The sequence below is a fragment of the Tetrao urogallus genome, assembly GCF_951394365.1.
Source record: "Tetrao urogallus genome assembly, chromosome: 4".
NCBI lineage: Eukaryota > Metazoa > Chordata > Aves > Galliformes > Phasianidae > Tetrao > Tetrao urogallus.
In genome coordinates this window covers 28,388,685-28,403,237 of record NC_136817.1, presented here as the reverse complement: position 1 = coordinate 28,403,237, position 14,553 = coordinate 28,388,685, and the positions used below count along the sequence as shown (strand labels likewise).

General features: G+C 40.0%; 1 protein-coding gene across 17 annotated transcripts in view; it reads right to left on the bottom strand.

The window, feature by feature from the left end:
- The window catches only part of ADGRL3 (adhesion G protein-coupled receptor L3), a gene marked incomplete at both ends in the record, with an annotated part of 303,667 nt that overhangs the window by 122,555 nt on the left and 166,559 nt on the right, over positions 1 to 14,553 (bottom strand). For all 17 annotated transcript variants that reach the window (XM_079534782.1, XM_079534783.1, XM_079534785.1 and 14 more), the window contains one exon: positions 10,815 to 10,895. In XM_079534782.1, coding sequence (XP_079390908.1) covers positions 10,815 to 10,895 — 81 coding nt within the window. The remainder of the gene's footprint in view (positions 1 to 10,814; positions 10,896 to 14,553) is intronic.

The following is a 14,553-nucleotide window of genomic DNA, read 5'->3' as shown; positions in this document are numbered from 1 at the left end:
GTTCGCTTCTGCCAAGTTTTCTCTTAGCCAGGCTGGTTCCAGATCCCTATTGCTAAGCAAATTAGAAGTTCAGTAAATAAATTCTGTCAATTGTTTGATTTTTTCACATTTTCTCTTGAATTCTCAAATTCAAGCTTAATTTATGTCTTTAAATGTGACCTACAATCTATGGAGTCTCTAATCGAAACAGTGCATTAACCTCATTTTTTTTTCTCCTTAACTTTATCAACCTACAGAACCTAGCTTGCATAGTTATTATCACAAGATATTAACATAACGTACCCTTTCCTTAGCAACAGCTATAGTATCTGGGGAATGCAGCCCATAATAATACAGCTTGATCCAGAAGTACAATAAAATATAAATAAGCTTGTTACACTTCAGTGGCACACAGGATTCCACTGCAAAGGGCCTTCATGAATTTAGAAACCTCATCTTTCTACTCCCAAACACAGATTTTGTAAAGGAAGATTTATGAACACACATTTCCTTTTATTCCAGAAAATGAAATGTAATTGTTTACTCAGTATTATTTTGCTGCATGTCTACTGCTAAATTTGTGGGCATAATAGAGGCACATGCACACATATCTGCGCAAAGCAGCACTCTTAATGAAATAAAGATGAAACCAGGATGTAGAGGAAATACAGCAAATCTAAAGGAGAGACTACCAGGATAGCATCCATAATTGCGGTCATTTTTTTTATGAAGAAAGCACTACCGATTTTCTCCAGGAAAAATAAAGCTGCAATGAAGCAAAGGATAAACTTGCTACAGATTAGCATACTTAATCTAGAGCTGTCCATTCTTAAGAGTCCCAGTGTACCACATCTACAAAAGGAAAAAGGTAAGAGCTTGTGTGTCCCTTAGACCACACCCATATGAGAGGAGAATTTCATGCAAACTCATATGAGCTGGAGGCTGATACGTTTGGCTGCACTAAGAGTATAGCCTAAACACAGAGCTAACATGTACAGGTGATCTCATCTGGGTGTGGGCAAAGTCTTCTCCTTGTCCCATGTCCATTTAGTTCTCCCCACCCATGGCAGCTCCTTGCCAACAGCCCCATGGGCTGGATTGTGCCCTCACGTCCCTTGGACCTCTAACTCTTATAACTAATTTTACCAAACCAAATCTCTCTTTCTCAAAGGCAGTTGAGATATTTTAAATACTGCTTCCTGAATGTTTTCAGGGAGAATGAACTCTACTGAGCCAATGCGAAGGCAGTAATAAACCATTAGGATCTAGAAGATAGCAGTTCTTGTCTTCTGTGCAAATATCATAGTTATCCTAATATCATGCCAAATTTACTTGGCTGAAAAGCTTAAATAACAAAACCTCTTAAGAGAGAGCCAAGACAATCTTAACAACAAGGCTTCGTAATGCTTATCTGTTAATCAGTATTTAGCATGCATTTACTAAGACTGAGATTTCCAAAAGACCTTTTCAGGAGCTGGGTACCCAATTTATTGGAATACGTCTCTTTCTGAACAGATTGTAACACATCACTAGAATTCTGCTATACAGAACAATATAAAAAGGGAAGAATAAAAATTCAGCAATTCATTTTCAGGAAATTCAAGGGCTGAACTGGACTCTAAAACCAAGCACATTAGAAGGAACTGGAAAACTGACCGCTTGCTGGAAGTATCTTTTTTTCCAACAGTTTCTGATTCAACTCCAAATAACTCCAAGTGCCAAATGCTGTAGAAAAGCACTACTGTTTAGCAACAGAAAATCCCACTGCATAGCTCCCTGAAGAGCCACCATATGAACACAAGAACTCATCTTTTGACTCAATGCTGTCAACAGCATGTGTGAATCTAACATGATTTGCTCGTATGGGAAATTGGTTGACTTTCTAGAAACACCCAGCATGAGTCCGATGAACTTCAGTGAGATTACACCAAACTTGATAATGACTATTAAGACACTTCTATGCTTTATTGGAAGGCAGCCAGTCTCCATTAGAACAGCCCAAGTCTTTACCAGCTGACTTTCCTAACTTATCTCATACTTGCATCTAGGTGGCACAGCAACAGGGTCGCTTTGGATCACTTTTGTCAACTAATTTGCTACCAACGAATGCAGTGGGACATAATTTATTGAAAGGATTGAACACGTTTTTCCTGACCTAACTCCATACCACAGATTTTATTGAAACTAACCCCAAACTTACATTTCTTACATTACTTTTGCAAAGGAGAAAAGATCTTCCAAGGGACACTGAATTTTCTAGAAGTTCTTTTTGGTGATTAAAAGCTCTAATATAACAGCAACATTAAATAAAAAGTAGAAAAAAAAAAAAAATTGCCAGTAGAAAATGCTATAGATGTAACACAACATTCCACCACTTCAAATATTTTAGCATATGTGCCATTCAGAAATCCAAGTTACAAGTCCAGGAAGCATTAATATTTTGTTAGGTAAACATAGCATTTATTATCTAGTCTAAAAATAATTTCATTCTGGCAATGGAAAACTCTACCAGACACTAAGAAGTCATCTGCTACTATAAATAGTATTAACTGGGTAATTTTTCATCCAGTGAAAAATTTTTCATCTCAGTGAAGAATAAAACACTACCTCTTGTAGCTGCAATGGAATAAAATCTGTTTTCTAACTCAGTAACTGCACCAAAGTACTGCCACATTAGGAGTGGCTTCCTAACTGTACTGCTAACAAACTGTCTTGTAGATTCAGAGTATCAATTTGTTCACTCCTGGAATTCTCTGCCACTCAAACAAGGCTGCATATTAAAAAAATATTTAAAAAAAAAAAGTCCTATAAATGTATAAAAAACCTTTCGTAATGAGATTCGCATCTCTCTGATCCTTGGAATTTTAAATTCTTGTTAATATCCACAAGTCCTGTCCAGAACAATCCCCGTTACCCCCTATACCCCTTTTCAGGTGATGATGACACACTTCATCATGGAGTGCTTTTACAAGTAGGCATCACATGATGTAAGAAGCAGGACCTGGCAAACGACACAAACAGCATGGCGGATATAACCTTTCCTGGGCTACACTCTTCAGTGATGGCAGCAAGTTCCTGTAGGAAACGTTATCTCAGATTGTGCACCTTTTAGCATCTCTGAATGGGCAAAATGAAGACCAGTTATGCCTTCTAATCAAATTGCTACAGACTGATATCATTCTCTTCTAAATAGACACGTGGTTTTGGAATTTGGTGGACCTGAAATTTGATCTCTTGTATGATTTATTTGCTATCTTCTCCCATTACACAAATATAAATATAACAGGCATTTTTTTCTGCAGCCCTGAAGTGATTCAGAATTAATACCAGATGACAAAATGGACTGTGTACCAGGAGGGGAAAAGTTACAGTAAAAGCTCCTTCCCATTAATGGGGCCATTCATTCATAAGGCCACTATTCCACAGGGAAGCTGGACATAAATTATGGATCTGACATCTAGTTATAGACGATTATATCTGACATAATGAAGTTATAATGGAAGGAGTTTGCACATTGTTTGGTTATTAAGTGCCCATTTCTTGTCCCTGCACCAGGTGCAATGGTGATAGGCCGTACAAATCATCCAGAAGAAATGCCAAAATGGGCTCCCTTACTGATAAAGCACCACACATGTTTATTAATTTAACAGCTTGTCTTATGTCTCCCCCATCTGCTCATTTAAAACAGTTATTTGCCCTATAAATATTTCAGAAAAAGAAGTGTAGCCAAAAATTAGTCTGGCAGAAAATGGAAAAAAAAAAAAAAGTTTGAGAAGAGTCTCATGCTGTATGCAGTGTTGCATTCATTTTCCACATTGAATTAGTTCAACAGCTTTTTCTCAAGCTGGTAATAGGACATTCACTTTGGATTAGTGATGCTTGAGGGTGTACTGCCATGGCTGGCTCTGCTTTCCAGCTGTTACCACTGCTGGGCAGGTGAGAACCTCCCCCACTGATAGTGAGTGGCACGACTCAGTACACTGGAAAATGAAACCCATTGTCAAAACAATCTCCTGGGTAGGCATCTCTGTCCACTTTGCACATATCAGATCATACTGTATCTTGAAAAAGCCTAAAAATCATAACAATTCAAGGCACTTTAAATCACATTTTATGCTAATCTCCATAGAGAAGCTCCCATGCAAGGAGGCAGCTAGTTGGTTAAAAAAAAAAAAAGCAAGTTAAAATGTTTTGTTTTTTTTTAAGACTTGTAGGAATAACGTAAAAGGTGTTAAACATCACTCAGACTCCTTCTTCCCTTCAATTCCTTAAATATTTTCAAGTGTAAATACTTTGAACAGTTCCCACCAGCATACGCGATTTAGCACTCCTCCTTGAGAGACTTTGTTAGCTCCGGCTTTCTGCTGGAGAGAACGCTGTTATCTTATAAATAAACAGCAATGCCCTGAGGTCCTCCTTTGCTATGAAAACACACATTCCAAAGAAATAAGAGCAACAGTTCAACACCAGAGTAAAAAGAAATCGGTGAACAGCATGCAATTAACTTTCTCTGACTATGGATTAGCTATAGGACAGAAAGAGGGCCTTGCTGATCATAACAAGCCAACAGGAGGACTCTTGGCTTGCTGCAGGATTTCCAGGAGCTCTGACCACTCTGGACATGATGCCAGTTATCATCACTCACAATACCTAGATGAGGAATTTATGAATACTGAGCATGGCCTATGTTCAAAGCATCTGCCTGCTTCAGGGAAATCAGAATACCCAGGAAGATGGACGTTTCAGAACAAATCTGAACTGTGACAACAGATTTTTGAAGAGCTGTGGATAAGACTGGGAAAAGCATCATATACTTTTATCAGAGCTTACTCTCCATTATCTTCACAGCTCTCTATCATTACACTGAGCTGTTTAAAGACTCATCTCCAGTGCAGAAACTGAAGCCTTTAAATGAGTTGCCCATCATGACAAAAAGTTGAGTTCAAGTGAAAAATAAATAATCCAGCAAATGATTCTATACATATGCCTTCAAAGTAAGACAGCTCAAAATTCACTGCACATGTAATGGCTCACAGTCATGGAGAAACCTTTCCAACGACAGTAGCTTTACAGTGAGCTTACTGTGAATGGTCACCTCCAAATAACTGGTGAAACACCAGTTCTCAGATGAGAAAATTCTGCATATGTTTCTCTTGCTTGTTGCAATCAATGAGTGTTTATTCCCCAGCTCAGGAGGAATGAGATCCTGCGGTGGTGTGCACACAGTGGTTGTAAAAGAAAAGCCCCAAGAGCAGTCATTGTTGGAGAAAAGGCTGAGCAAAAGCAAAGAAAACAACAGGAGACAGATGAAGGGTGAGACATCATATAGCAACCCAGCATTGGATGGGGACAAGGGAATAAGCTGCCAAGCATGGGAGACCCTAACCACCATCCAGTGCATGGTCTCATCATGGCTCTAAAGTGGTGAAATAGCCTCTCACTTGGACACCACCTCCTGAAATATGGCAGGAAAGTAATTTTGCCTTAAGAATCAGAAAAATGTGTTGCTGTAACTAACCCTAAAGGGAAGGAGCAAGGTTAAGTACAATTGGGATCTGGAAGAAAAGCAGAGGGACACTGTAAAGGACTCCCAGGCTGAGTAAATTAAGGAGGCTTGAGCAAAAACGGAAAAATCCTGGAAGGAATTAGGAGGTATCTGGCCACCATCAGCTCTGAGCAGAAACATCCAAACAGCACATCTCTCTCGTAGCCTTGAAAACGGGAGAGGAAAGCAGGACAGTGGGTGTTTCAGGGCCTGGCGAGCATGAGACATGTGGCTCTGTGCGTCGGCTTCAATTATCACAGGAAGCGCCACAGGGCCACATTGCGCTGTGTCCCCCTTTCTGGGTCTGGGAAGGAAGGAGTGCTGGGCTCTGCAACCAGCCCTGCTGGTAACCGGCTGTCACATCCTCCCACATCATCTGCAAAACCAGCGACCTTTTGAGGGACCTTTGGGAGGAGGAAAAAAAAGGCCCAGAATGTGTGCATCCCAAAACCTGATCTATTTTTGGTAATAAGATTTTGCAGTGCTTCTGATGGTCAGGAGCGGTTGACTATTCCTCAGACTTTGCAAATGTAAAGAGGAAGAAAAATGATAACGTGGGCCCAGCTTTTGAGGGAAAGATGCATACAGGGGCACACCGCTGAGCTGGAGAGAAAGGAAGAAAAACAGCAAAACCTCTGCTTGTCTCCCTGAAAGCAAATCCAACAGGATTTCCTATAAAAGAGATTCTGTGCCTAAGGAAGCTGAACCATGTAACTGAGATTTACGGGAAAACAGTCCTGATACCTGAGCTGGGACCAGAACAACCTGCTCGCTTGAGAAATACACATGGAAGGGTGAGAAACCTCCCATCTCTCCTTTATTTGCTATATATTAGCAGAGCTGGGGAGCAATAAATGGTGTTGCTAATAATTTCTTGTTTTGGAAACACACTGACTTTAAGTGTATTAATCTCCAAGACAACTACTCCCCTTGAGCTTTGATTTTGAAGGAAACCTTTGCAAAATGCTAGCTCAATGGGGGGAGGAGAGCTTCTTGGACTGCCTAGTTCTAAAAGCCAGACATATATTTCATGTTTAATATGACTCCACATATACACCCAAATCTGCTTCAATAAAGCTTTATAAATAGTTTTAGTGTGTGGATTCAGTAAGTTTAATTCATTCTATCTACTGTATTTTAGTACCTGGTGGAAACTCAGTCCAAATGTTAAATTTAATTTATTGCTATATATGATAATTCCATCGAATTTCTTTCTAAGGCAGTGTATCAGAATCACCCTTATCTGTGAAATTCCTTGCTATTATCAGTAACCAATGATCCATTTTTAAACATAGGTTTAATTCTCAGCCTATGAGATCACAAGTATGACTACAAGAAAGGGTTTGGTGCCATAGTACAATGATTGACAGCTACAGCTCAGTAAAACAGGACTGCCCAAGTGAAAGAAAGGTTCTTGGAACACTGTTGGCTACCCACGGAAGACAGGGAACAGAGCTCACCAAGGTAAGTAGATTCTCTTTATACACTAGCCTCAAAATGGGAGGCTTAAGAGATTGGAGAACAGCCCTCCGGAAAAGGGATTTGGGCATTCTTGTTGATGATGTTGGATCTGAGACAGCAGTGTACCCTGTAGACAAATGACTAACCATATCCTGGGGTGCTCCAGACCCAGCACTGTCACCAAGCGAGGATAGGGGTTGTTTCACTCTGCCCTGCACTGTGCAGCTTCACCTCCAGCACTGGGTGCAGTTTTGGGTGCCACGATACAAGAAGGACAAAAAAAAACTATTAGGGATCATCCAAAGGAGGCCTACGAAGATGATTCTGTGATTTCAAAATCTAGCCACCAGTTCCTAGCTTGCATCATCATCGGGACCATGCATGATGAAGACACAACTTTGTGACCGCTTTGCAACCCCACGGCATTTTACTTATATTCAGTGGTCCAAGAACTGATCTATCCCTGGAATCATTCTGCATATGGACAGTGTAAACAGGTGAGTATAAGTAATGCACCTGAATCATCAGACTGAGAGGAAGTATAAAAATAATGGTTAACAATGCTTCACATATGGAACTAATTTGAAAATACTTTCAAATTAAAAAGGGGGTGGGTAAAAATCAGCGTCTTGTTTCAAATGCTGATACAGCACCTTATTTCTATTAAGTGATTTACGGTGTCATTACTGCATTACTATACAGAGCAGTGGCTCAGAGTAATTACCCTGTAATGTATGATGACACTAATGTACTAGTAAACTACTGGAGTTTATACTCTATTCAGCACGAGCATCAGGACTCTGAAAGGCAGGTAAAAATGCACTGCATGCATAAACAATGTGGGTAAATGTCACCAGCGATAAAATTTTTAAAAAGGAGAAGGAAGAAGCAGTTACCAATAAATCTGCCAGCTGAGAATTGCAACTGCATAGACCTACAACAGCGCTAAATCTGTACAGTTTTTAATACAGGAAGGAAAGATGTTTTTATATCCTTAACCTGGCTCAATTTTCATTTATTACAATTAAAACTGTAAGGTGGCTATCACCTATGTTCTTTTTGTCACTTTAAGTGCAACACTAACCAGTAACTGGTGTTCAGCTCAGTGCTAGGGAGAACACGGAAAGGAAATGAAGGGCATCAAAGCAACTAAAACATTTAGTGGTTTATGTTCACTGCTGTAAACTGGTACTCTATATTTAAAGTTCCAGTTATTGAAATTGTGGAGAATCAACAATTGCTTCATGATAAAGGTTGTTTCGTCCTCCTTTTTTTTTTAAATACACCTTGTGGCAATGGGATAAAGCTTGAAACATAATCTGAGTGTGTCCCATAGTCTCAGAAAATGTAGCCCAAAAAAGAGCCACTTTATAACTGCTACATGCTTAGAAAAAAAACAAACAAAAAATCACACCAGGATTTTTAGAATGTCCTAATGGATTTTGGGCACTGAGGCTGGAAATGAGGCAGCATATGCATAGCTAGATGTACATGTCCCAGGGCCAAAGGAAAGCCTTGCTCTTCCTCAGGAGACAGTACCAATTACTATATTTTTAACACCCCCCCAGACACCAGCTAATGGATTGGCTGCCTCCCTGGTTCTCTCCCATTAAATTACAAAAGGGATTCAAGTCCTTCTATCAGCATGTGGCACCAGCAACATAATTCCTTCCACACTAAGCAGTCCTTTCTTTAAAATGTCTCAGTCGGGGGGTGGATGGCCCAATGGAAGCAGTTAATGCAGCAGTTTATGTTGAACAACTCTATTTTACCTTCTCTGCAAGTGCTGCAACTGTTCTGCGTGATAGACATCGCCCTGCTCCTGTTGGCAGTGGCATTCATCTTGCAGAGGTACCTATGCCCTCCCAAACGGCAGATTACTGAAGGTTTTTGATAATCCTTAGCTCTTTTACCTTGGAGAAAGTAAGGCACAGCATCATCTTTGCTGCTGTTTCATTCTCCTTGCTGTTTCATTCCATATAGGCTGCTTCAGACCCCATGACAAAGATGCACACTGACCTATTCTAATTAAGTTCTGAATCATTACACTCAACATCAAAGTAGGATTTGAGTGAGAAGGTCCTGAAATTCCTGTCTGTTTCTGCTTTATTGGAGTGCTTTGCTAAAAAATCTGCTTTTGGCTGGCAAGTTTTATTATAAACCTTGAGGTTTTCACGTAGCTTAGAATAAGTTGACAATTTCATATGTGTCAAATCTCATCTTTGGGTGTACCTCACCCAAAAATGAATGGAAGCTGTAGACTGCCAGGAGACTGTATGTGATCGATCTGACTCACAACAAGACTAACTTTGGAGACAGCACCGTGAATCCAGCATCATCTGCCCTCCAGAACATAGTTCTACCTCATAGAGATGCAAGAGGAGCTAGCAATGAATAATTGTGCTGAGGCTGGTTTTGTATAGCAAGAGTCAATTCCTTCCTTTTCATTACTTCATCAGCTGAGAAAACACATCCACACTTACAAAGGGAAACAAACATTTACTTGATTGAATTATGGCTCAAGACGCATGGATGGTGATGGAAAAGCTCACTTGAACTTAAGACAGCCTTTCATACCAAGTGCATTAACGGTATGCTTTCATTTAGACTACAAAGTCCTTTGGCTATTGGAGGTGTAGGGATATGTTTGCAGTTGCAGCTGCAATTCACTGATACAAAGGTTGTTCTGTCTCTGAGAATATTAGAAATGCACAAAGAAGTGAAATTTAGAGGACAGATTTTTTCATATAATGTAATGACAGTGAACCTATCCAGATTAATCTTTCATTAACATATTTTTCAAGCACATATTTTAGAGAAACATATACCCATACAAACATGCTCTCAGCCTTACAGTACTTAGGCAGAACGGCAAAATCACTACAAAGGACAAGCCCGTACCTTTTCTGCCACCGCGACATGTTTTGAAGGGCAGGAGAAGGGAACAAAACAAAACAAAACAAAACAAAAAACCCTAATCTATAGTGTTATCTACCTGCTAGCACGCTTTGGCTGCCATATTTCCTCCCATTCCTTTCTTCCATAACACTCCTTGTGTTTGTTGTTCCTACACATTCCTGAAGCTGATCAAGAAATCTCTTCATATGCTGCTTGATTTGTAGCAGTGAATGCATACTCTGGGTCTGAGCCCATTTCCACAGGCCACGGGGAATCCTCCAGTGAGGATTCATCACAATGTAGCTAGGTGAAGATCCTCTAAATCAGGCTGAGAAATCAAAGGCTCACTTTCATATCACCTTATTTTCACAATTCAACAGAGGCACATATCTTAGCAGAGCTACTCTGGGTTCAGTCCACACATATTAGCTACTAATTAGGTAGCCTAAAACTGGAGTCATCCTCTAGAGTTACCATGTCTCTCTACCAATTTTGAAAAAATCCTTGATAATGGTAACATGGATGGAATCCAGGACTGAACTGCTGCAAAATACCTATATACCTTCACTCACCTGAAGGCAGCTGAAATATGCTCTTTTGTATACTGCTACAAGTCCCCTTTGCCTGTGCACTACAATTAGAAAGGAAATGCAGCATGCAGAGGGTAAGAGCTGAAGTTAACATATCCCAGAAGTGAGCTAGTGGAGAAAGCAATGTGACTTGTGAACAAAATGGTGTACTCAAAGCTACATAATATGGCACATGGGACACAGTTCTCTCTCATACAATACTTCCACAGGAAATTATTTGCTCCTGAGCACTTGCATGAAGCATGCTAACTGCAGCTACTCAATGAACAAATGAATGACATACACTCATGTAGTTGGCCCTTTCACAATGCACATGCATGGAGACTGCACCTCTGACTCACCCTTAGATGGTGGTCGCTCCAGATCCGAATCGAGGTGGATTGGTGGGGCAATATAGGAAACCTGCCCATGGTGAGCCTGCCCTGTGGACAAATAAGTGTTTTAGTTGTGCTGTTTTCTACAGAAATCTATTAGGGTATAATTGAACATACAACATTTTTGTGGCCCAGGACTCAGAACAGGTTTGTTTTTTTCTGAAGCACATTTTTCACATACACTAATGTTCAAAAGGAAGATGAACTTCCATTTTGTAGAGGCATCTACTCAGAACTTATACCTGTTTTACCATGTACATTTTGCACAATGTTCTCTTAAGGGGCCATATGCCACAGAAGTCAACCAGTTTCACAGAAACCCATTCAATGTGTCAATTTCACTCTAAGAGGCAAACTAGTAGTTCTGTGTCACAAAAATTTCTGAAGGAAGTATGGTATGAAGTACAACTGCATCTGTTTGTCCCATCTGCAGAAGATACAGATACTGCTTTGTGGAGCTTAGCGTTGCTTTCACCTGAATGGAAGCTTTTCTGTTCTCAACACTGCCATGCAGCTTCCCAGTAGGTAGAGACTCAATTCTTCTCCAGTAATTTGGAAGCAACTATATCAAGAAACTTTTATTTATAATAAAAAACATGTTGTTATAATTCATCTATTTACTGTAACAATTTACAGGGTTGTTAATCTCTTTTTCTAAACACGGAAAGTTAATGACACATAGATTACGATAACAGCTAGAGTAACCTTCCTGTTTCAAGTAATATTCGTGCTGCAATAAAAGCAGTTGATTCCTCTTATGAGGCACATTCCAAATAATTAATATGGCTCCCTGTTGACACTTGCTGTTGTTGCTCCAAGCAATTTCCAAGCTAGCATCACAAGCAGCAGAACAGTGGTACACTCTTCAGGCTTCTTTGTAATGAAATCCAGGAATACCATGAGAACAGTATGCTAGTGTACATAATATGTTGAGAACATCTCTTCAGGGGTATAAAATATTAATGGAAAAGAGGGAGGAGGGGTAAAGCATGTTTAAGTGGACAGTACATATTTACTGCTTTACACTGAAGCTGACTTATAATTTGCATTATCAGCCATACAACAACTGGACTTATTTAGGTTTAAAATCTAATGACACACCATAAATTCTATATTTGCTTTTAAGTGTTTTAACACGGGAAATTTGCTTCAGGCAAACCCATAGCTAATAATGAGTTACCCTGCTTTCCTCTTCTTGTTTCCATGTTAAAAATCCATTTAATGTCATTAATGAATACAAGTCATCATCTAATAGCTGATTGGTTCTGCAGTGGAAATAGGAAGCCTGCTCTACTCCATGCTGCTCAAAGTGCAGATCAGTGTCCTAATAACTATGCAACAGGCTCCTCGTTTGCTGCATCCCAGACACTACCAAAATGCAAAATAACTGAGGTTGGAAGAGATTGTGGAAATTGCTAGTCCAATCCAAGGACAGCAAAAGTTAATTGCTCAGAACTGCATCCATTTCGGGTTTGAAGATTTCCAATATGAGGGAATCCGCAATCTCTCTGGGCAACCTGTGCCAGTGCTCAGTTACTTGCACAGGAAAAAAAAAAGAAATAAAGAAAAAAAAAAAAAGCAGCTTATTCTTATAGAATCACAAAGTTTGGAAAAGACTTCCAAAGATCATCTAGTCCAAATGTCAATCATTATGTTCAAATGGAATTTCTTGTTTTTCAGTCTGCACCCATTGTCTCTTGCCCTATCACTGGATGCATCTGAAAAGAGTTTGGTTTTGTACTCTTTATTCTCCACTTCTGCACTCCAATCAGGAAGCTAGGCACATCAATAAGTTGCCTCTGGACTACGCCTGCTCCAAGTGGAACAATTCCAACTCTCTCATAGAGAGATGCTTCAATCCTTTTATCATCTTACTGGATTGATTCCAGTAAGTCCTTGTCTCTCTTGTACTGAGAAACCCAGAACCAGGCCCATAATCCAGGTGCATCCCCATCAGTGCTGAGCAGAGGGGCAGGATCACTTCCCTCAATCTGCTGGCAATGCACTGCCTAATGCAATCCAGCATTCTGGTGGCCTTTTCTGTCCCATGGGCACATTGCTAGCACATCTTTTTTTTCCCCCTCATCAAGTCCCTTCTTGGGACCAAGTGATCCCTAATACAAAGAATGAATAATTCTCCCATTTTGAAGGGTTAGGTTGGAGTAAAGAAGACGTGCACAGTATAAAAGATTGCTAAATATCTGCAAGTTTGCTTAGACATTCATTATGATTCAGTAGTAACTATAGAATTTATGAACATTTATGAATGTTTTATAAAAGCTTTTACCTAATATGGAGGAAGCACTAGCATCAAATGCTCACTTGTGACAAATGAAACAAGTTGCTGAAAGCTTTTGTCTACTTGCTGCTGATACAAAACATACCTCTTCCAAAAAATATCAAACTTGACTCCTGTCAGACAGTATGCTTTTCAAAATGCTAAAAAAATCAAATTTTAAGTGTTAATACTTTATATAAAAGCAATGCATACAACACCTGTGCTACATTTTCTGGGCACGAATACCAACTTAGTCTTGAGACTCATCAGTCTTTCCATACGAGAAACAAAATCTCTCCAGCTCTCCACTGCTATCTGTGGCCCACATTATGCGTTCATGATCAAGATCCCTTGCAAACCTTCTTGTTAATCAACAGAATCACATTTTTTCATTGATTTTACTACTACTGGCAATGGTGACATCTGAGGGGGCTGAGGGAAGAGAGCCAAGGGGCAGTGGCTGAAGAAGGCCTCAGCAGTAATAATGTTGCACAAGTACACAGAGGAAACTTACGTCAGGGGACAAAACTTGATTACCAAAGTAATGAGTCCTTCCAGATTTAACAGTATTAAACGTCTTCCCAATGACTCATAGCATCATAGGACTACAGAATATCCCAAGTTGGAAGGGACCCATTAGAATCACGGAGTCCAACTCTTGGCTCCACACAGGACCACCCAAAATTAAATAACACATTAAATAACACTACTCCATTGAATAACATAATTTTGCCTAATGAAACAATGTAAGATCTTGAGGATGATGTCACTGGCACAGCTCAAGTCAGTCACAAAGACTGACAGAACAAGTTTTTTCCAAATTATACCAATTCCTGTCCATTTTATATGAGTTTAGCAGTTCTGGATGCTTACCTCAAGCCTCAGCTCTAGGACTGAGCATCCCCAGGCAATCCCCCCTCTCCAGGTCCAGCTATAGCAAAGAAACACTTGGAAAGGAGAATGTGTAAATCTTATAAAAAGAGGGTAGAACCTTCTCAAGGTAGAACTCAACCTTTCCCTCTTCAAGTCCCCTGGTTCTTTAGCCGTCTTCTGTACATGCTGGGTTTGCACAGCAGACCTTGTAGCACCATAAAGTGGGACATGGGCCTCCCGTGCTCACATGACCGTCTCTCCGTCTATTAAGCTTTGATGCACAACTGCACATCTACTACTTCAGAAGTCTATTTGATCTCCCTCAAAAGCCTGAAGAGCTGCCCACAGGCTAGCCACTTCCGAGCTGTTGCTCGGGTATCTGTGCCTATGGGAGAGGAAACAGATCATTTCAGGCCCTTCCCAAATTTTATGGAACACTCCAAAAATAACTGCACCTCTTCAAATTAGTGGGCCAATTTTAATAATTAAAAAAAAAGAAAAAGAAGAAGAAGAAAAAAAGTCTATTTCTAAAAAAATACCAAAGGTCAAGATGCC